Source organism: Loxodonta africana, chromosome 1 (assembly GCF_030014295.1).
Source record: "Loxodonta africana isolate mLoxAfr1 chromosome 1, mLoxAfr1.hap2, whole genome shotgun sequence".
NCBI classification, from domain to species: Eukaryota; Metazoa; Chordata; class Mammalia; order Proboscidea; family Elephantidae; genus Loxodonta; species Loxodonta africana.
The window spans coordinates 212,807,400-212,828,862 of NC_087342.1; the positions used below are offsets into that span (position 1 = coordinate 212,807,400).

Sequence of the window (21,463 nt, forward strand, 5' to 3'; positions counted from 1 at the left end):
AAATACCATTAGAGGAGTAATAGTTTGTCATTGATCCTGGATTTCCTATTTTTTTTTTCCTTGCAGGAAGGTCCAATCATTATTTAAGATAGAAACATGCTATGCTAGGCCCATAGATAAAATAAGGACCTAGAAATGATTATGGCCAGTACCCACATTTGTATTGTAACCGATGATGAATTCCAATCTGCATGGGACATCTGTGTTTTTTTGTGACTAGAGCCGTGACAAAAGTTCCTGTTTTTCATAACTCACTTTTGCCTATTACCAACCTGTAGAAAATAAAGTTTAAAGAAGTCAGCTGGAGCTGCCTGCTTTCAACACCCAAAGCTAGTGATGCAAGGCCGTGTCAGCCCAAAGATTCCTCCTGACACTTGGGCACCCCAGTAAGGTAAGATGCTGCAGACCGAAAGGAGCTTTTGCCAGGCTCTCCAATGAGTCCTCACCAAGATCATCATCACATGGTGCAGATATCGTCAAACACACAATTTGCCTTTTGAATTTGTGTGTTCACTCTGCAGAGTTCAACCTGTTTTCACTATACCAAATTTTGTAAGTTTGTCTTAAACACCCATTCATCGTTTTAAAGACTTTTTTTTTTTTTTGTGGTACCAATATTGTCCTTTTTAATTTTCTTTAGAGTCGCAGAAGGATGCTGGCTGTTGTCTATGAACACACAGAAATTATAAATCATCTGTGACAGAGTAAACAGTTCGTCTGAAGAGGATACCAAAGGAAAAACTAAGAGAAACAAAAACATGGAGCTGCAGCAAATGGATGAAGAAGAGGAAAAAGAGAAGACCACCAGGTCTCAGCCCGAAAGTAAGACTTTTTGGTATAGCACTATATAGTTTCTAAATGGATCACACAAATTCATCTAAATGAACAAAATATGAATGTAAAAACGTTGTCTTTTTGTAAGAATCATACTTGTTGAGAACTAATTTAATTATTCAAATTAAAAACTAATATCTAGAGGCTTCTGCCTAAAATATTACGTATAAAAACCTTGGCTTACTTGTTATACTCTGTTTATGCTTTTCTGTTTCACTTTTCTCAATTCCTCAGGACAGGGCAATGGTGCAAAAAGGGTTTACCAGAAATGAGTATTGAGCAACAGTCTCATCTTAAAATACTTTTGCAACTCGTTATGCAAAATCACTGTTGCAGAAAAATTGAGTTCCATTAAGCGCTATTCAGCAGACCAGTTATACCGTCTCTCTACCAGACTTTTTAAACCCATTCCTTTTCACAGGGAAGTTTTGTTCTGTTTGTATGCATACAGCAACCAATACATGCTAAACTGAAGTCCCTTACAACAAGTATGCAAATGTATTAGAAGAAAGTTTTCACTTAATTGAAGTTTGGGTTAAAATTAAAATACAACAATGCCATTTTAGGAATTGTAGGTGTCTTATTTACCTAGTGCTGCTATAACAAAAAATACCACAGGTGGAAGGCTTTAACAAAGAGAAATTTATTCTCTCACAGTCTAGGGAGTTAGAAGTCCAAATTCAGGGCACCAGCTCCAGGGAAGGCTTTCTCTCTCTGTTGGCTCTGAGGGAAGGTCCTTGTCATCAATCTTCCCTGGTCAAGGAGCTTCTTAGCACAGGGACCCCAGGTCCAAGGGAAACGCTATGTTCTTGGTGCTTCTAACTTGGTGGTATGAGGTCCCCCTGTCTCTAGGCTTGCTTCTCTCTTTTATATCTCAAAAGAGATTGGCTTAAAACACAATCTAATCTTGTAGATTGAGTCCTGCCTCATTAACATAACTGCCGCTAATCCCATGTCATTAACATCATAGAGATAGGATTTACAACACATAGGAAAATCACATCAGATGACAAAATGGTGGACAATCCCACAATACTGGGAATCATGGCCCAGCCAAGTTTACAGATATTTTGGGGGGACACAATTCAATCCATGACAGTAGGCAAGGATAAAATTTTACTAATACCAAAATAATACCATTTCCACTACTTGTTTTCTACTCCTCCTTGTGTACCATGCACAGAAAAATAAATAAGCTTACTAAACAAAAAGGAACTTGCTTTTCTATGAGTTACCCATTGTGCCCTTTTCTTTTTAAATTAATTTTTCTAATTTTACTTAGATTTTGAATGCAAGCAAAAAAGTCATTTGCTTTGGAGAGTCATTTTTTAAAAGGAAAAGAGTTTTGGGTCTTCTGTGGTCTTTGATAGTGCACTTGGATTCTTTATTTTTTAGTGGTTAAGGATTTGCATTTTGTGTTGGACACTAGGATTTGAATCTAGGTTCTTCTACTTACTGGTGCTGGGACTGTGGATAGGAAACTTGAAGTCTTATTTTCCCCCTTTGTCAAATGGGGTTGAATAGGGCACATCTAATAAATTTGTGATGAGAATTATACGAAATTATATATGAAAATGTTAGCACAGTGCTTGGCAATTGTAACTGCAACAGCAAGTATTGGTTATCTTTAATATTGGTATTAGTATTATCCTATGAGTCGGAATCGACTCGGCGGCACTGGGTTTTTTTTTTAGTAGTATTATGGGATTTCCCTTTTTTAATAATCTGGAGCTGGCTGATTATTTTATGTTTGAATCTTGAGCTTCAAGGGTTAGAATCTGTATTCTCTGGTAAGGCTGTGTGTGTTGAGTACTGATGGATTTTTTGCAGTACCGAAATACAGCCTTCCTCACATATCTAGAAACAACTTAGAACTTCTAAGATGTAGAAACATTTAAAACCTTAAAAATAAACCTATCACCTTACAAATTCTCATTTACATATTTCTATAAATTACGTGTTATATAAAGAAGCTATAAAAGATTCACCTGTGAATCTGAGGATATTTCTTTAGTCTGAGTGTACTGGAGAAAAATTTATATTATGTCACATACGGTATGTTTTCTTCATAAAGCTGATCAGTGAATTGAATAGTAATATGATAATACATATCACCAGGGGCTATTTTTGTAAGGACTGTAGGTACAGAATTTCTGAAGTTGGCATTTGAGGGCTATGATCTAGCTGCTAATTAAGGATGGCATATCAGTTACGGTCCCAACAGGAAACAGATGATACATTCAAATTAACCACCCACTGCCCTCGAGTCGATTCCAACTCATAGCAACCCTATAGGACAGGGTAGAACTGCGCCATAGAGTTTCCAAGGAGCACCTGGCAGATTTGAACTGCCGACCTCTTGGTTAGCAGCCATAGCACTTAACCACTACACCACCAGGGTTTCCACATTCAAATTAGAATAACTCAAAACCAAAACCAATCCCACTGCCATTGAGTCGATTCCGACTCACAGCGACTCTATAGGACAGAGTAGAACTGCACCATAGAGTTTCCAAGGAGCACCTAGTGGATTTGAACTGCCAACCACTTGGTTAGCAGCCATAGCACTTAACCACTACACTACCAGCCTTCCCAGGATAACTCAAGGAAGACTTATTTGTAAGAGGGCTTTTACAAACGCCATCACTTATCTGTCAGTTTATTGTACTGTGGTAGCTTATGTGTTGCTATGATGCTGGAAGCTATGCCACTGGTATTTCAAACACTAGAAGGGTCACCATGGTAGATAGGTTTTAGCAGAGCTTCTGGACTAAGACAGACTAAAAAGAAAGGCCTGGTAATCTACTTCCAAAAATTAGCCAATAAAAACCTTATGGGTTACAACAGAACATTGTCCAACTCACTTGCTTTGGAGACATCATCAGGAAAGATCAATTGCTGGAGAAGGACATCATGTTTGGTGAAAGAGAGGACTAGAGAAGGTAAGGGAGAATGTCTTAGTCATCTAGTGCTGCTACAACAGAAATAACACAAGTGAATGGTTTTAACAAACAGAAATTTTTTCTTTCACAATCTAGTATGCTAAAAGTTTGAATTCAGCATACCACCTCCAGGGGAAGACTTTCTCTCTCTGTTGGCTCTGGAAAAAGGTCCTTGTTATCAGCCTTCCCTTGGTTGGGGAGCTTCTTAGTGCAGGGACCTTAGGTCCAAAGGAAGCTCTATGCTCCCAGTGCTACTTTCTTGGTGGTATGAGGTCCCCATGTCTCTCTGCTTGCTTCTCTCTTTTGTATCCCAAAAGAGATTGGTTTAAGACACAATTTAATCTTGTAGATTGAGCCCTGCCTCATTGACATAACTGCCAATAATCCCATGTCATAAACATCAGAGATAGGATTTACAACACTTAGGAAAGTCACATTAGATGAGAAAATGACGGACGATCACACAATACTAAGATAGCCTAGCCAAATTGATACACATATTTTGGGGTGACACAATTCCATCCATGACAGAGACTCTTGGTAAGATGTTTTGGCACAGTAGCCACAACAATGGACTTGAACATGCTGGCGATAGGGAGGATGATGCACGTGGGGGCAATGTTTCCTTCTTTTGTACATAAAGTTGCAGTGAGTCGGATTCAACTCGATGCAGATATCTATGTATCTGTCTATCTATCTACCTATATGTCTGTCTCTATTACGAAGGTGTGGGCAGAGTGTCAAGGAACAGTAATATCATCCTGAGAATCATTAGTAGGGAGAAGTACCTGGAACCAGGAAGGAGAGAGAGTCATGTAGAGCAGTTTAGAATAAATTCACTGACCTCAACCCCTGTTTCTGCTCTCCTGCTAGGGTTCCTCATTGGTTAAGCCCAAGGGAAGCCACAGAGCACAGGAGTCTGTTAGGCTAATTCTCTCAGATCAGCAGGCCCAGGGCAGACAGCAGGGTGGAGGGAGGTGGAAAGCGATCTGGACGAACAAAGAAAAGACATCTGGCATATATGTTAATACTATAAAAATCTAGAATTTATTTTTTCTTGTTACTCTATTCATTGGTTGCAAATGTTTATAAAACAGAATTGTAGCTTTATACACACACAGTAGACAAGATTCTTCCAGGAATTTAGTTTAAAGCTACATTTTGAGCAATGGTGGAAAGAACATACGTAACTTAAAATCTTTGTTTTATAAAAATAAATTTTTTTTTAACTATATTGGAAGTATATGCATATTTCTAAGTCTTGTTATGCCTGGATGCCTCTCTTATAATGCCACCTCAGAACGCTGAGATCCTCCAAATTCAGTTCAGCAGTTACTTTGATCATTCATTCACTCTTCATTCAACAAACATTTAAGGGAGGTCTCCAATGTGCTAGGTACTGTGCTAGGCTTTGAGTAAAAGTAGTAAGTGGAAATAAAAACAATCTCTGCCTTTTTCAAGCTTACTTTTTAGTAGATTTGTGTTTTGAAATGTTTAGAGAAAGATCTAAATAGTTATGTAAGTCTGGTTCATAAAGGTAATCATCAAGAGCAACAGAACCACATGGCCATTAATTGTCCAAATACAACATTTAAACATGAAAATTGGAGACCTTGCTGAGGAGTCATTTATGTGTGAAATAGCCACAAACTTTTTGTTGTTGTTGTTGTTGTGTTAGGTTCCATTGAGTTGGTTCTGACTCATAGAGACACTATGTGCAACAGAAACACTGCCTGGTCCTGCCCCATCCTCGCAATCATATGATTAAGCCCATTGTCACAGCCACTCATTGAGTGTCTTCCTTTTTTTCCATGACCCTCTACTTTACCAGGCATGATGTCCTTCTCCATGGACTGGTCCCTGGAGAAGGACTTGTCCCTTCTGATAATATTTCAAAGTATATGAGACTAAGTCTTGCCATCCTCACTTCTAAGGAGCACTCTGGATGTATTTCTTCCGAGATAGACTTGTTCATTCTTCTGGCAGTCCATGGTATATTCAATATTCTTCACCAACGCCATAATTCAAAGGCATCAATTCTTCTTCCGTCTTCCGTATTCATTGTTTGGATTTTGCATGCGCGTGAGGCAATTGAAAATATCATGGCTTGGGTCAGGTGCACCTTAGTCCTCAAAGTGACGTATTTGCTTTTTACTTTAAAACACTTTAAAGAGGTCTTTCACAGCAGATTTGCTCAATGCAATGCATCGTTTAATCTCCTGACTGCTGCTTCCATGGGTGTTGATGGTGGATCCACGTACAATGAAATTCTTGACAACTTCAATGTCTTCTCAGTTTATCATGATGTTGCTTATTGGTCCAGTTGTGAGGATTTTTGCTTTCTCTATGATGAGGTGCAATCCATACTGAAGGCTGTAGTCTTTGATCTTTGTTGGTAGGTGCTTCAAGCCCTCTTCACTTTTAGAAAGCAAGGTTGTTTCATATCCATGTTATAGATTGTTAAAGAGTCTACCACCAAGCTTGATGCCACATTCTTCTTCATATAGTCCAGCTTCTTGGATTTTTTGCTCAGCATACAGATTGAATAAGCATGGTGGAAGGATCCAACCCTGACATACACCTTTCCTGATTTTAAACCATGCAGTATCCCCTTGTTCTGTTCAAAAGACTGTCTCTTGGTCTATGTACAGTTTCCACATGAGCACAATTAAGTGTTCTGGAATTCCCATTCTTCACAACATTATCCATAATTTGTTACCATCCACACAGTTGAATGCTTTTGCATAGTCAAAAAAACCACAAGTAAACATCTTTCTGGTATTCTCTGTTTTCAGCCAATATCCATCTGACATCAGCAATGATATCCCTGGTTCCACGTCCTCTTCTGACTCCAGCTTGAATTTCTGGCAGTTCCCCATCCACATACTGCTGCAGTGGCTTTTGAATTATCTTCAGCAAAATTTTAGTGGCCTGTAGTATTAATGATTGCTGTTGTTATTGTTGTTAGGTGCTGTCGAGTTGGTTCTGACTCATAGCGACCCTATGCACAACAGAACGAAACACTGCCCGGTCCTGCGCCATCCTTAAAATCGTTGTTATGCTTGAGCTCATTGTTGCAGCCACTGTGTCAATCCACCTCGTTGAGGGTCTTCCCCTTTTCCGCTGACCCTTTACTCTGCCCAGCATGAAGTCCTTCTCCAGGGACTCATCCCTTTTGCCAACATGTCCAAAGTATGTAAGACACAGTCTCACCATCCTTACTTCTAAGGAGCATTCTGGTTGTACTTCTTCTAAGTCAGATTTGTTTGTTCTTTTGGCAGTCCATGGTATATTCAATATTCTTCGCCAACACCACAATTCAAAGACGTCAACTCTTCTTCGGTCTTCCTTATTCATTGTTCAGCTTTCACGTGCATATGTTGCGATTGAAAATACCATGGCTTGTGTCAGGCGCACCTTAGTCTTCAAGGTGACATCTTTGCTCTTCAACACTTTGAAGAGGTCCTTTGCAGCAGATTTACCCAATGCAATGTGTCTTTTGATTTCTTGACTGCTGCTTCCATTGCTGTTGATTGTGGAGCCAAGTAAAATGAAATCCCTGACAACTTCAATCTTTTCTCCATTTATCATGATGTTGCTCATTGGTCCAGTTGTGAGGATTTTTGTTTTCTTTATGTTGAGGTGCAATCCATACTGAAGACTGTGGTCTTTGATCTTCATTAGTAAGCGCTTCAAGTCCTCTTCACTTTCAGCAAGCAAGGTTGTGTCATCTGCATAATGCAGATTGTTAATGAGTCTTCCTCCAATCTTGATGCCCCGTTCTTCTTCATATAGTCCAGCTTCTCAGATTATTTGTTCAGCATACAGATTAAATAGGTATGGTGAAAGAATACAACCCTGACGCACACCTTTCCTGACTTTAAACCAATCAGTATCCCCTTGTTCTGTCCGAACAACTGCCTCTTGATCTATGTAAAGGTTCCTCATGAGCACAATTAAGTGTTCAGGAATTCCCATTCTTTGCAGTGTTATCCATAGTTTGTTACGATCCACACAGTCGAATGCCTTTTCATAGTCGGTAAAACACAGGTAAACATCCTTCTGGTATTCTCTGCTTTCAGCCAGGATCCACCTGACATCAGCAATGATATCCCTGGTTCCACATCCTCTTCTGAAACCAGCCTGAATTTCTGGTAGTCCCCTATCGATATACTGCTGCAGCTGTTTTTGCATGATCTTTAGCAGAATTTTGCTTGCGTGTGATATTACTGATAAAAAATATATATATTAATTTCCACATTTGGTTGGATCACCTTTCTTGGGAATAGGCATAAATATGGATCTCTTCCAATAAGTTCGCCAGGAAGCTGTCTTCTATATTTCTTGGCATAGAAGAGGGAGCACCTCCAGCGCTGCATCTGTTTGTTGAAACATCTCGATTGATATTCCACAAATTCCTGGAGCCTCGTTTTTTGCCAGTGCCTTCAGAGCAGCTTCGACTTCTTCCTTCAGTACCGTCAGTTCCTGATCATATGCCACCCCTTGAAATGGTTGAATATCAACTAATTCTTTTTGGTATAATGACTCTGTGTATTCCTTCCATCTTCTTTTGATGCTTCCTGCATCATTTAATATTTTCCCCATGGAATCCTTCACTATTGCAACTCGAGGCTTGAATTTTTTCTTCAGTTCTTTCAGCTTGAGAAATGCCAAGCGTGTTCGTCCCTTTTGGTTTTCCATCGCCAGCTCTTTGCTCATCTCATTATAATACTTTATTTTGTCTTCTCGAGACGCCCTTTGAAATCTTCTGTTCAGTCCTTTTACTTCATGAATTCTTCCTTTTGCTTTAGCTGTCTGACGCTCAAGAGCAAGTTTCAGAGTCTCCTCTGACATCCACCTTGGTCTTTTCTTTCTTTCCTGTCTTTTCAGTGACCGCTTGCTTTCTTCATGGATGATGTCCTTGATGTTCCACGACTCGTCTGGTCTTCGGTCACTAGTGTTCAATGCGTCAAATCTGTTCTTCAGATGGTCTCTGAATTCAGGTGGGATATACTCAAGGTCATATTTTGGCTCTCATGGACTTGCTCTGATTTTCTTCAGTTTCAGCTTGAACTTGCATATGAGCAATGGATGGTCTGTTCCACAGTCGGCCCCTGGCCTTGTTCTGACTGATGATATTGAGCTTTTCCATCGTCTCTTTCCACAGATGTAGTCAATTTGATTTCTGTGTGTTCCATCTGGCGAGGTCCATGTGTATAGTCGCTGTTTATGTTGGTGAAAGAAGGTATTTGCAATGAAGAAGTCGTTGGTCTTGCAAAATTCTATCATTCGATCTCTGGCATTGTTTCTGTCACCAAGGCCCTTTTTTCCAAATGCTGATCCTTCTCCTTTGTTTCCAACTTTCGCATTCCAAGTGCCAGTAATTATCAATGCATCTTGATTGCATGTTTGATCAATTTCAGACTGCAGAAGCTGATAAAAATCTTCTGTTTCTTCATCTTTGGCCCTAGTGGTTGGTGAGTAAATTTGAATAATAGTCGTATTAACTGGTCTTCCTTGTAGGCGTATGGATATTATCCTATCACTGACAGTGTTGTACTTCAGGATAGATCTTGAAACATTCTTTTTGACGATGAACGCAACACCATTCCTCTTCGAGTTGTCATTCCCAGCATAGTAGACTATATGATTGCCTGATTCAAAATGGCCAATACCAGTCCATTTCAGCTTACTAATGCCTAGGATATCTGTGTTTATGAGTCCCATTTCATTTTTTATGATTTCCAGTTTTCCTAGATTCGTACTTCGTACATTCCAGGTTCCGATCATTAATGGATGTTTGCAGCTGTTTCTTCTCATTTTGAGTCGTGCCACATCAGCAAATGAATGTCCTGAGAGCTTTACTCCATCCACGTCATTAAGGTCGACTCTACTGAGGATGCAGCTCTTCCCCATTCATCTTTTGAGTGCCTTCCAACCTGGGGGGCTCATCTTCCAGCACTATATCAGACAATGTTCCGCTGCTATTCACAAGTTTTTCCCTGGCCAATGCTTTTCAGAAGTAGACTGCCAGCTCCTTCTTCCTAGTCTGTCTTAGTCTGGAAGCTCAGCTGAAAGCTGTCCTCTATGGGTGACCCTGTTGGTATCTGAATACCGGTGGCATAGCTTCCAGCATCACAGCAACACATATGCCCCCACAGTACGACAAACTGACAAACACGTGGGGGGTATTAATGATACTGTTCGATAATTTCTGCATTCAGTTGGCTCACCTTTGTTTGGAATAGGCATAAATATGGATCGTTTCAGTTAGTTGGCCAGGTAGCTGTCTTCCAAATTTCCTGGCATAGACAAGTGAGCGCTTGCAGCGCTGCTTCTGTTTGTTGAAACTTCTCAACTGGTATTCTGTCAATTCGTGGATCCTTTTTTTTTGCCAGTGCCTTCAGTACCACTTGGACTTCTTTCTTCAATACTGTCGGTTCTTAATCATATGCTACCTCCTGAAATGATTGAATGTTGATGGATTCATTTTGGTACAGTGACTCTGTATATTCCTCCAACCTGCTTTTGATGCTTCCTACGTCATTCAATATTTTACCCATAGAATCCTTCAAAATTGCAACTTGAGGTTTGAATTTTTTCTTCAGTTCTTTCAGCTTGAGAAATGCCAAACGTTTTCTTCCCTTTTGGTTTTCTTACTCCAGGTCTCTGCACATTTCATTATAATACTTTGTCTTCTTGAGCTGCCTTTGAAATCTTCTGTTCAAGTCTCTTATGTGGTCATTTCTCCTGTTTGCTTTACCTACTCTGTATTCAAGAGCAAATTTCAGAGTTTCTTCTGGCATCCATTTTGATACTTTCTTTCTTTCCTGTCTTTTTAATGACCTTTTGCTTTCTTCTTGTATAATGCCCTCAATGTCATTACACAGCTCATCTGGTCTTCAGTCATTGGTGTTCAATGCATCAAATTTGTTCATGAGGTGGTCTCCAAATTCAGGTAGGATATAATCAAGGTCATATTTTGGCTCTTGTGAACCTTTTTTTTTAAAGAAGAGAGGAAATACACTGCCTCTAAAATGTTTGTAGCTCAACCAATGAAACTACAAACTTTTTAGAGGCAGCTTATTTCTTCTTTAAAAAAAAAAAAAACTTTATCCTATAGAGTTGCAATGAGATGGAATTGAGTCGATGGCAATGGGTTTATCTTATTTTAAAATGGCCATTTCTGGAAAAGCTTATCCAAGTATGATTTATGAGGCAAGGGAGAGGTGGGTACCAGGATCTAAGAATAGCCATCCAACAGAATTGTCTGCAATGATGGAAATGTTCTATTCTGTGCTGTCTAACACAGTAGCCACTAGCTTCAGTGACTATTGAGCACTTGAAATGTCATCAAATGAGACTGAGGAACTGAATTTTTAATTTTGTTTAAGTTTAATTAATTAATTTGTACATAATTTTTTTTTTTTTTTCACAGTAATGGAGAGTGCAGATCTAGAACAAGATGTACTAGCTGGGGTTTGCTGAGCACAAGTTGGCTCATTTAACCTCATTTCCCTTTTCAGCAGGTTATGGTAATAAGTGTATTCATTTACTCATACAATACCCTGTGTCCAGCAAGGTATCAAATAGAGAGTAATCAAAGATAGATCAAATACATTCTTAGTCCTCAAGGGGTTTGCAAACCAGCACGGAGAAGACAAAAGTCAGTTGATCACAGAATGATTATTTATTTGGCTGAAGGCTGTGAAGGAGTTACACCTTAGAGGGATGACTGAGCTTCCAACCCTGAGATTCAATGGATTTATGAACCCTGCGTAACAGGGATGGCAATACTATACAAGATGATGGCAACAGCTGACAAGACTTCCTGTACCACCAAACCCCTCTCCAAGTGCACACTCTGTTTTTTCTGGGCTTTACTTTTAAGTCCTCATCTTTCAAAAAAGCCCAGATTGGAGGAGGTGATAGCCTACCTCCCCAGAAAAATCTATAAAACAAAGAAGTCCAACCTGGGGGTACAGTTGGGCTGGGTAGATCAATCGCAGAGGAGAACTCAGGTTGGTCACACTTCAGACCTTTTCATTATCAGTGTCTTCATCCCTAAATAATTCAGGTTTCAAAACATCCCACCCCCTACCAACCATCTTGTATTTTTCCAACTGAACCTCTAGTTCCGCAACGGTAACATTTTCTTGACCTTCTGGGACTTTCAATCCATTGACATAACGCCTTATCATTTTTCCTCAACACCCTCATTCATGGCCTCTCTTCTCTCCTTACCCAATGTAGATGCCATGGTTCTTCATTATAATCATTCTTTTGTCTACACCCTCATCCCACCTTGTCCTTCTCTCCTCCATCATATTCACCTGGCAACTCCAAATTCTGCTTAAATTTAGGCCTCTGTCTAGTTTTATTTACACCCAAGTAGATAAATAAGGCTGGTGAGAACACACAACCACACTGACTACCTCTCTTCATATTCGTGATCACTGACCACAAGCGGGCCCTTAGAACTACCCAAAAATACAATTGTATTTTCAAAATCCATTTAATCTGTCACTGTCCTAGATGACTATTTTATGCTTTCTCCTCTCTCCTCAAGTCTCCAACACCTCCTACCCTCTCCTCATTCTCAGTTGATGACCTTGCTTCATATTTCATTGATAACACATGTTCCTGTCTCCAAGTTTACCAGTGTTTGTGTCCATACGTTCTGCCCTCTCTCCTGTTACCAGGGATGAACTGTGCCTTCTATTTAACTCCATTTTCACATGTGCATTGAATCCCATCCTCTCTCATCTACTGAAGAACACTTTTCCATCAAGCATCCTTTTTCTCTGCTGCATCATCACCTTTTCTTCCCTTCTGAGCATACAAACATGTATCTCTTCTAATTAAAAAAACAAACAAAATCTGCCCTTGACCATACATTCTCTTTTAGCTACTGCCCTGTTGGTCTGTATCCATTTACTCTCTTTTCATTCCCCCTGGGCCCACTCCAGTCAGGCTTTGGTCACCACACACCACTAAAAGTCTTATCAAGGTCAGCGTTGACCTTCATGTAGCCAAGCTCAGTGGTCAATTTTCAGTCCTAATTTTACCCACTTAAGTAGCATTTGGGATCCTTGGGTGATGTAAATTGTTAATGTGCTAGCTGTCAACTATTGTTAACCAAAAGGTTGATGGTTCAAGTTCACCCAGAGGTGCCTCGGAAAATAGGCCAAGCAATCTACTTACAAAACATCAGCTATTCAAAACCCTATGGAATGCATTTCTACCCTGACACACAGGAGGTTGCGTGAGTGAGAATTGATTCAATGGCAACAGGTCTGTTTAGGCAGCGTTTCATAAAGTTGATCATTCTTTCATGAAACATCTTCATTTGGCTGCTGGAACACCATTCTCTCTTAGTATGTCTCCTAACTCACTGATCTAACCTCCTCATTCTCCTTTCTTGATTCTTCCTCTTCCTGACCTCTGAACTTTGGAGTACTCCAGGACTCAGACCTCAGACATCTAAATTCAATCCACGTACCATCTATATGCTGTAGACTTCCAAATTTGTATCATCATCCTAGACCATGTCTGTAAATTCTGGATGAATATACTCAACTCCCCACTCAACAGCTCTTATAGATATCTAATGTGGTTGTTTGTTGTCAGGTGCCGTGGGGTGAGGTTGTTTCCAACTCATAGTAACCCTATGTACAATAGAAGGAAACACTGCCCAGTCCTGCCCTGTCCCCATGATCTTTGCTATGTTTGAGCCCACTGTTGCAGCCACTGTGTCAATCCATCTCTTTGAGGGTCTTCCTCTTTTTTGCATACCCTCTACGTTACAAAGAATAATGTCCTCCTGCAGGGACTTGTCCCTCCTGATAACATGTTCAAAGTATGTGAGATGAAGTCTCTCTATCTTCACTTCCAAGGAGCACTCTGGGTGTATTTTTTCCAAGATACACTCGTTTGTTCTTCTGGCAGCCCATGGTATATTCAATATTCTTTGCCAACACTGTAATTCAAAGGCATTAATTCTTCTTTGGTCTTCCTTACTCATTGTCCAGTTTTTGCATGCATTCGAAGCTATTGAAAATATCATGGCTTGGGTCAGGTGCACTTTAGTCCTCAAAGTGACATCTTTGCTTTTTAACATTTTAAAGAGGTCTTTTGCAGCAGATTTGCCCAGTGCAATGCATTGTTTGATTTCCTGACTGCTGCTTCCATGAGCATTGACTGTGGATCCAAGTACAATGAAATTCTGAACAACTTCAATATTTTCTAAGTTTATCGTGATAGTGCTTATTGGTCCAGGTGCGAGGATTTTTGTTTTCTCTATGTTGAGGCATAATATACTGAAGGCTGTAGTCTCTGACCTTCATTAGTAAGTGCTTCAAGTCCTCTTTACTTTCAGCAAGCAAGGAAGCTGGTTGGTTGGTCATACTTTTGCTAGACAAACTGGTGAAAGAATGAGATGGGCTCAGGGCTTCAGAGTCAAAGCTCAAGTGTCCCTAAATGACCTCAAAATTGCTAGTCATGCCTTGAAAGAAAGCCTTATTTCTTGTAGTAACAGAGCCAATATTGCCAAAAACCAAACCCAGAGTCTTATTGTAGGAGTGGCTGAATTACAATGCCAACTCAACTGCCAACTTCAAGAGGTGCCTGAAGTTAGAATGAGGGCCTTGATTGGGAAGAAATGGGATCCTAAAACTTGGGGTGGGGACATATAGGGAGATAATCAGGAAGCTGGACACAATGAGCCTCTAAATTCCATTGAATCATTCTTGCCAACAGAACCAGCCCTCTCACTCCCATTTGAAGAGATTATTCCATGTTTGTTTGCTAAACCACCCTGCCAAGTGAAACCATTAACCCCTCCACTCCCATCTAATGAGATTAACCCAGCTGCATCTAAAGTGCCTTTGTCTGAGACATTGCCTGGGGCATCGCTCGAGGCAGATGCTTTACAAGACAATGCTGAATGTTCTCAAAACACTTCCCCGCTACCAATTTTGGCTTCTAGACCTATAACTAGACTTAAGTTCCAGTGAGCTCCAAAAGGTGAAGACCCAGGAGGAGGTATATTACACTCCAAAACAACTGCTAGACTTTTGTAATATGTACAAACAGAAACCTGGGGAAAACATGAGGGAATGGCTGTTAAGGGTATGGGATAATGGTGCAAGAAACATAAAGATGGATCAGTCAGAGTTTATTGACATCGGCCCACTAAGCACAGATTCTTCATTCAATGTTGCAGCTCAAGAAGTTAGGAAAAGATCTAATAGTTTATTTGGTTGGGTTGCGGAAGCATGGATTATGCAGTGGCCTACACTAAATCAAGCTGATGTGCCAGACCTGCCTTGGTATACAGTAGAAGAAGGCGTCCAAAGCCTTAGGGATATTGGCATGCTAGAGTGGATTGATCAGGTTAGACCCACAGACCCACACATGGAGTACTCAGAGGACACATATTTTACCACAACAGTGAGGAAGAAAGTTGTGAAGGGAGCTCCAGCATCCTCGAAGACTGCTGTCGTTGCTATTTTATGTAAGTCAGATTTGACAGTGGGAACTGCCCTAACTGAATTAAGACACCTAACTACAATGGGGCTGATAGGACCAAATCAACAAAGACAAGATAGGCATGGTTACTGCAATGGACAGCAGAGTTAAAGTGGTAATCAGTATAGTCTGACTTGTATGGACTTATGACATTGGCTACTTAGTCATGGCGTTCCTAGCAGTGAAATAGATAGGAAATCTACTAAATATTTACTTGATCTGTACAAGTGGATGAATTCTAGATCAAGTGAACAGCAGTCTAACTGAAATTGCCAGAATAGAGAGTCATGGTCCCTCAATCAGTTCCCAGACTTGAGTGAGTTTACAGACCCACAACTGCTTGATTGAAGGGGAGATCTGGTTCCCTTGAGGAAGGACTTCAAAACGCTGCCAAAAAATTATACTCTTAATCTTTATCCCAGCCTTCCCCAAAGGGATCTATGGCCTTTTATGAGAGTGACTGTTCATTGGGAAAAAAAGAAATAATTAGACTTTTGGGGGATTACTGGAACTGGCTCTGAACTAACACTAACTCCAGGAGACCCAAAATGTCACTGTGGCCCACCAGTCAGAGTGAGGGCATATGGAAGTCAGGTTATTAATGGAGTCTTGGCTAATGTCCATCTCACAGTAGGTCCAGTGGGTCCCTGAACCCATCCTATAGTGACTCCAGTTTCAGAATGCATGATTGGAACAGATATACTCAGCAACTGGCAGAACCCCACATTGGATCCCTGACAAATGGAGTAAGGGCTATTTTGGTAGGAAAAGCCAAGTGGAAGCCATTAGAATTGCCCCTGTCTAGTAAAATAGTAAACCAAAAGCAATACCACATCCCTGAAGGAATTGCAGAGATTACTGCCACCACCAAGGACTTGAAGGATGCAGAGGTGGTGATTCCCACCACATCCCCATTCAACTCACCTGTTTGGCCTGTTCAAAAAGCAGATGGATCTTGGAGAATGACAGCGGATTATCGAAAACTTAACCAGGTGGTGACTCCAATTGCAACTGCTATTCCAGATGTAGTTGCATTGCTTGAGCAAATTAATACATTTCCTGGTACCTGGTGTGCAGCAGTTGATCTGACTAATGGCTTTTTCTCCCTACCTGTTTCGAAGGGCCATCAGAAGTAGTTTGCCTTCAGCTGGTAAGGCCAGGGTATGCCTTCAGTTGCTTACTTCAGGGCTACATCATCTCTCCAGCCCTATGTCATAATTTAGTCTGCAGGGACCTTGATTGCCTTTCCCTTCCACAAGGTGTCACACTGGCCCATTACATTAATGACATCATGCTGATTGGACCTAGTAAGAAGATGTGTCAATGACACTGGACTTATTGGCAAAACATTTGGATGCTAAAGGGTGAATCACAGTGAAGACTTTTATGATTTGGGGGCAAAGCCCTGCCATCCTCTGCAGATAACTACTCTCCTTTTGAGAAACAGCTTTTGGCTTGTTACTGGGCCTTAGTAGAGACTGAACGCTTAACCATGGAACACCAAGTCACCATGTGGCCTGAGCTTCCCATCATGAACTGGGTGTTGCCTGGCCCACAGAGTCATAAAGTTGAAGGTGCACAGCAGCACTCCATCATTAAATGGAAGTGGTATATATGAGATCGAGCCCAAGCAGGACCTGAAGGCACATGGAAGTTGCATAAGGAAGTGGCCCAAATGCCCATGGCCTCCACTCCTTCACATTATCTTCCATCTCCCAGTCTGCACCTATAGCCTCTTGGGGAGTTCGTTATGATCAGTTGACTGAAGAAGAGAAAAGTTGCGCCTGGTTTACAGACGGTTCTGTGCGATATGCAGGCACCACTCGAAAGTGAACAGCAGCAGCACTACAGCTCCACTTTGGGACCTCCCTGAAGGACAGCGGTGAAGAGAAATCCTCCCAATGGGCAGAACTTCGAGGAATGCACCTGGTTGTTCACTTTGCTTAGAAGGAGAAATGGCCAGATGTGCAATTGTATACTGATTCATGGGCTGTGGCCAATGGTTTGGCTAGATGGTCAGGGACTTGGAAGGAACATGATTGGAAAATTGGACATAAGGATTTATGTGAAAGAGGTATGTGGATAGACCTCTCTGAATGGGTTAAAGAAGTGAAGATATTTGTGTTTCATGTAAATGCTCACCAAAGGGTGACCTCAGCAGAGGAGGATTTTAACAATCAAGTGGTTAGGATGATGTGTTCTTGGAAACCAGTCATCCTCTTTCCCAAGCTACTGTCCTCACTGTTCAATGGGCTCATGAACAAAGTGGCCGTGGTGGCAGGGATGGAGGTTTTGCAAAGGCCCAGCAACATGGACTTCCACTCACCAGGGCCAACTTGGCTACAGCCACTGCTGAGTGCCCAGTCTGTCAGCAGCAGAAACCAACACTGAGTCCCCAGTATGGCACCATATGGCACCAAGGTGATCAGCCAGTAACCTGGTGGCAGGTTGATTACGTTGGACCACTTCCATCATGAAAAAGACAGTGTTTTGTTCTTACTGGAATAGACACTTACTCTGGACATGGATTTGCCTTCCCTGTACTCAGTGCTTCTGCCAAAACTACCATCAGTGGACTTAGAGAATGCCTTATCCACCGTCATGGTATCCCACAGAGCATTGCTTTGGATCAAAAGACTCACTTACAGCAAATGAAGTGTGGCAGTGGGCCCATGCTCATGAAATTCACTGGTCTTACCATGTTCCCCACCATCCTGAAGCAGCTGGCTTGATAAAATGATGGAATGGCCTTCTAAAGACACAATTATGATGCCATCTAGGTGGCAATACCTTGCAAGGTTGGGGCAGTGTTCTCCAGTAGGCTGTATATGCTCTAAACCAGTGTCCAATATATGGTGCTGTTTCCCCCATAGCCAGCATTCATGGGTCCAGGAATCAAGGGGTGGAAATGGGGGTGGCACCACTCACTATTACCCCTAGTGACCCGCTTGCAAGATTTTTTGCTTCCTGTTCCCCCGACCTTATGCTCTGCAGGTCTAGAGGTCTTAGTTCCAAAGGGAGGAATGCTCCCACCTGAAAACACATTACTAATCCCATTGAACTGGAAACTAAGAATGCTGCTTGGCCACTTTGGGCTCCTTATGCCTCTGGATTAACAGACAAAGAAGGGAATTACCATATTGGCTGGTGTGACTGATTTTGATTACCAAGGGGAAATTGGATTGACATTACATAATGGAGGTAAAGAAGAGTATGTCTGGAATGTAGGAGATCCCTTAGGGCATCTCTTAGTCCTACTATGCCCAGTCATTAAAGTCGATGGAAAACTACAGCAACCCAATTCTGACATGACTACTAATGGCCCGGACCCTTCGGGAAGGATGGTTTGGGTCACCCCACCAGGCAAAGAACCATGACCAGCTGAGGTACTTGCTGAGGGCAAACGGAATGCGGAAGGGTGGTGGAAGAAGGTAATAAATATCAGTTATGACCATGTGACCAGTTGCAGAAACAAGGACTGTAAACGTTATGAGTATCTCTGCTTTGTATGTGGGTTCGTTGTATTATGTTAGGCACAAGTATGATTTTATAGTTGTCTTTATTCAGATATTATGTATGATTTGAAGAGATGTGTACAGGTGCCAAGTTGACAAGGGGTGAACTCTGATGGTTAAGGTTGTGTTAACCTGTCTGGGCCATGATTCTCGGTGTTTTGGTAGTTGTATTATGTTGTGACCACCTCTCTGTTGAGATTTGATATGTGATCACCCCCATGAAGGAATCTGCTGTTAGTAGCCAATCAGTTGAAAGGGAATTTCCTTGGGCATCTGGTCTCCATCCAAATATAAGCAGATCTTCTGGCAAGGGTTGGAGGCTTTTGCTTATTCTGGATCCTGCAGCTGGCTTCTGTTTCTCTGACCTCTGGTTCTTGGGACTTGAGCTAGCAGCTTACCTGTGGTCTTGCCTGGCAATCTTAGGATTTGTTGATCTTCACAGCCTGTGAGCAAGAACTCAACTCTCTGACCTGCTGATCTTGGGTTTGCCAGCCCCTGCGGCTATGTAAATCATCAGAAGCAGTCTCTATCTTGATCCACGGACTTGGGACATTCCAGCCTCTACAGCCATACGAGCCATTCCCTTGATATAAATCTTTCTCTATATATGTATTTGTACACTTTACTGGTTTTGCTTATCTAGAGAATCCAGCCTCAGACAGTTGGCCAGGTAGCTGTCTTCCAGATTTCTTGCAATAGACAAGTGAGCACTTCCAGCATTGCATCCGTTTGTGGAAACATCTCAGTTGGTATTATGTCAATTCCTGGAGCCTTGTTTTTTGAAAATGCCTTCAGTGCAGCTTGGACTGCTTCCTTCAATACCATCAGTTCTTGATCATATACTGCCTCCTGAGTGGTTGAATATCAATGAATTCTTTTTGGTACAATGACTGTGTATTCTTTCTGTCTTCTTTTGATGCTTCCTATGTCGTTCAATATTTTGTCCAAAGAAATCTTCAAAATTGCAACTTGAGGTTCGAATTTTTTCTTCAGTTCTTTCAGTTTGAGAAATGCCAAGCGTGTTCTCTTTTGGTTTCCTAACCCCAGGTCTTTGCATATTTCATTATAATATTTTACTTTGTCTTCTCGAGCTGCTCTTTGAAATGTTCTGTTCAGCTCTTTTATGTGCTCTTTTCTTCCATTTGCTTTATCTAATCTATGTTCAGTAGGAAATTTCAGAGTCTCTTCTGACTTCCATTTTGGCCTTTTCTTTCTTCCCTTTATTTTTAATGACTTTTTGCTTTCTTCATGTATGATGTCCTTGATGTCATTCCACAACTCGTCTGGTCTTTGGTCATTATTGTTCAATGCATCAAATCTATTCTTGAGATTGGTCTCTAAATTCAGGTGGGATATACTCAAGGTTGAACTTTGGCACTCATTGACTTCTTTTACTTTTCTTCAGTTTCACCTTGAACTTGCATATGAGCAATTGATGGTCTTTTCCTTAGTCGTCCCCTGGCCTTGTCCTGGCTGGCGATTTTGAGCTTTTCCATGGTCTCTTTCTACAGATATTGTCGATTTGATTCCTGTCTATTCCATCTGGCTAGGTCTACATGTATAGTTACAGTTTGTGTTGTTGAAAAAAGATATTTGCAGTGAATAAGTCTTCGGTCTTGCAAAATTCTATCATACAATCTCTCGTGTCATTTCTATCACCAAGGCCATATTTTTCTTCTTTGTTTCCATCTTTTGCATTCCAATCACCAGTAATTGTCAACGTATCTTGATTATATGTTTGATCAATTTCAGAGTACTGAAGTTGGTAAAAATCTTCAATTTCTTCATATTTGGCCTTAGTTGTTGGTGCATAAATTTGAGTAATAGCCATATTAACTGGTCTTCCTTGTAGGCATTTGGATGTTATTCTGTCACTGACAGTGTTGTACTTCAGGATAGAGCTTGAAATATTCTTTTTGGTGATGAATTCAACGCCCTTCCTCTTCAATTTGTCATTCCCAGCATAGTAGACCCTATGATTGCCTGATTCAAAAAGGCCTGTACCAGTCCATATCAGCTCACTAATGCCTAAGATATTGATCTTTATGCATCCCATTTCATTTCTCATGACTCCCAATTTTCCTAGATTCAAACTTCATGCATTCTATGTTCTGATCATTAATGGATGTTTGCAGCTGTTTCTTCTCATTTTGAGTCATGCCACCTATGCAAGTGAAGGTCCCAAAAGCTTGACTCCATCCTTCTCATTAAGTTCGACTCTTCTTTGAGGAGGCAGCTCTTCCCTAGTCATATTTTACGTGTCTTCCAACCTGAGGGGCCCATCTTCCAGCACTGTAACAGACAGTATACTGTTATTATTCATAAGGTTTTCCCTGGCCGAGTTTTTCTTCGAAGTAGGTCACCAGATCCTTTTTCCTAGTCTGTCTTAATCTGGAATCTTCACTGAGATCTGTTCAATGGGAGTGACCCTGCTGCTTTTTGAAGTATTGGTGGCACAGCTTCAAGCATTCCAGCAACACAAAAGCCACCACAGTACGACAAACTGACAGACGAGTGGTGGACATGTCTAATAAAAAAAAAAAAATAACCAACCCCCTTGCTGTCAAGTAAATTCTGACTCATAGGGACCCTATAGGACATACAGTTTCCAAGGAGCAGCTGGTGGAGTTGAACTGCCAACCT

At 41.1% G+C, this 21,463-nt stretch overlaps 1 protein-coding gene across 4 annotated transcripts in view; it reads left to right on the forward strand.

Annotated features, from left to right (window-relative positions):
• The first annotated feature begins 397 nt into the window (after window positions 1-397).
• STX11 (syntaxin 11) overlaps window positions 398-21,463 on the forward strand; it is a 93,471-nt gene continuing 72,405 nt past the window's right edge. For 3 of the 4 annotated variants that reach the window (XR_010323070.1, XR_010323074.1, XM_064291769.1), the window contains exon 1: window positions 8,706-8,779. Coding sequence is in view for 1 of the 4 variants with exons in the window: in XM_023551503.2 (XP_023407271.2) it covers window positions 759-822 (64 nt within the window). In the remaining 3 variants the exon portion in view is untranslated. Of the gene's footprint in view, window positions 553-640; window positions 823-8,705; window positions 8,780-21,463 lie in introns of those variants that run through there. The other variant, XM_023551503.2, reaches the window with a different exon arrangement.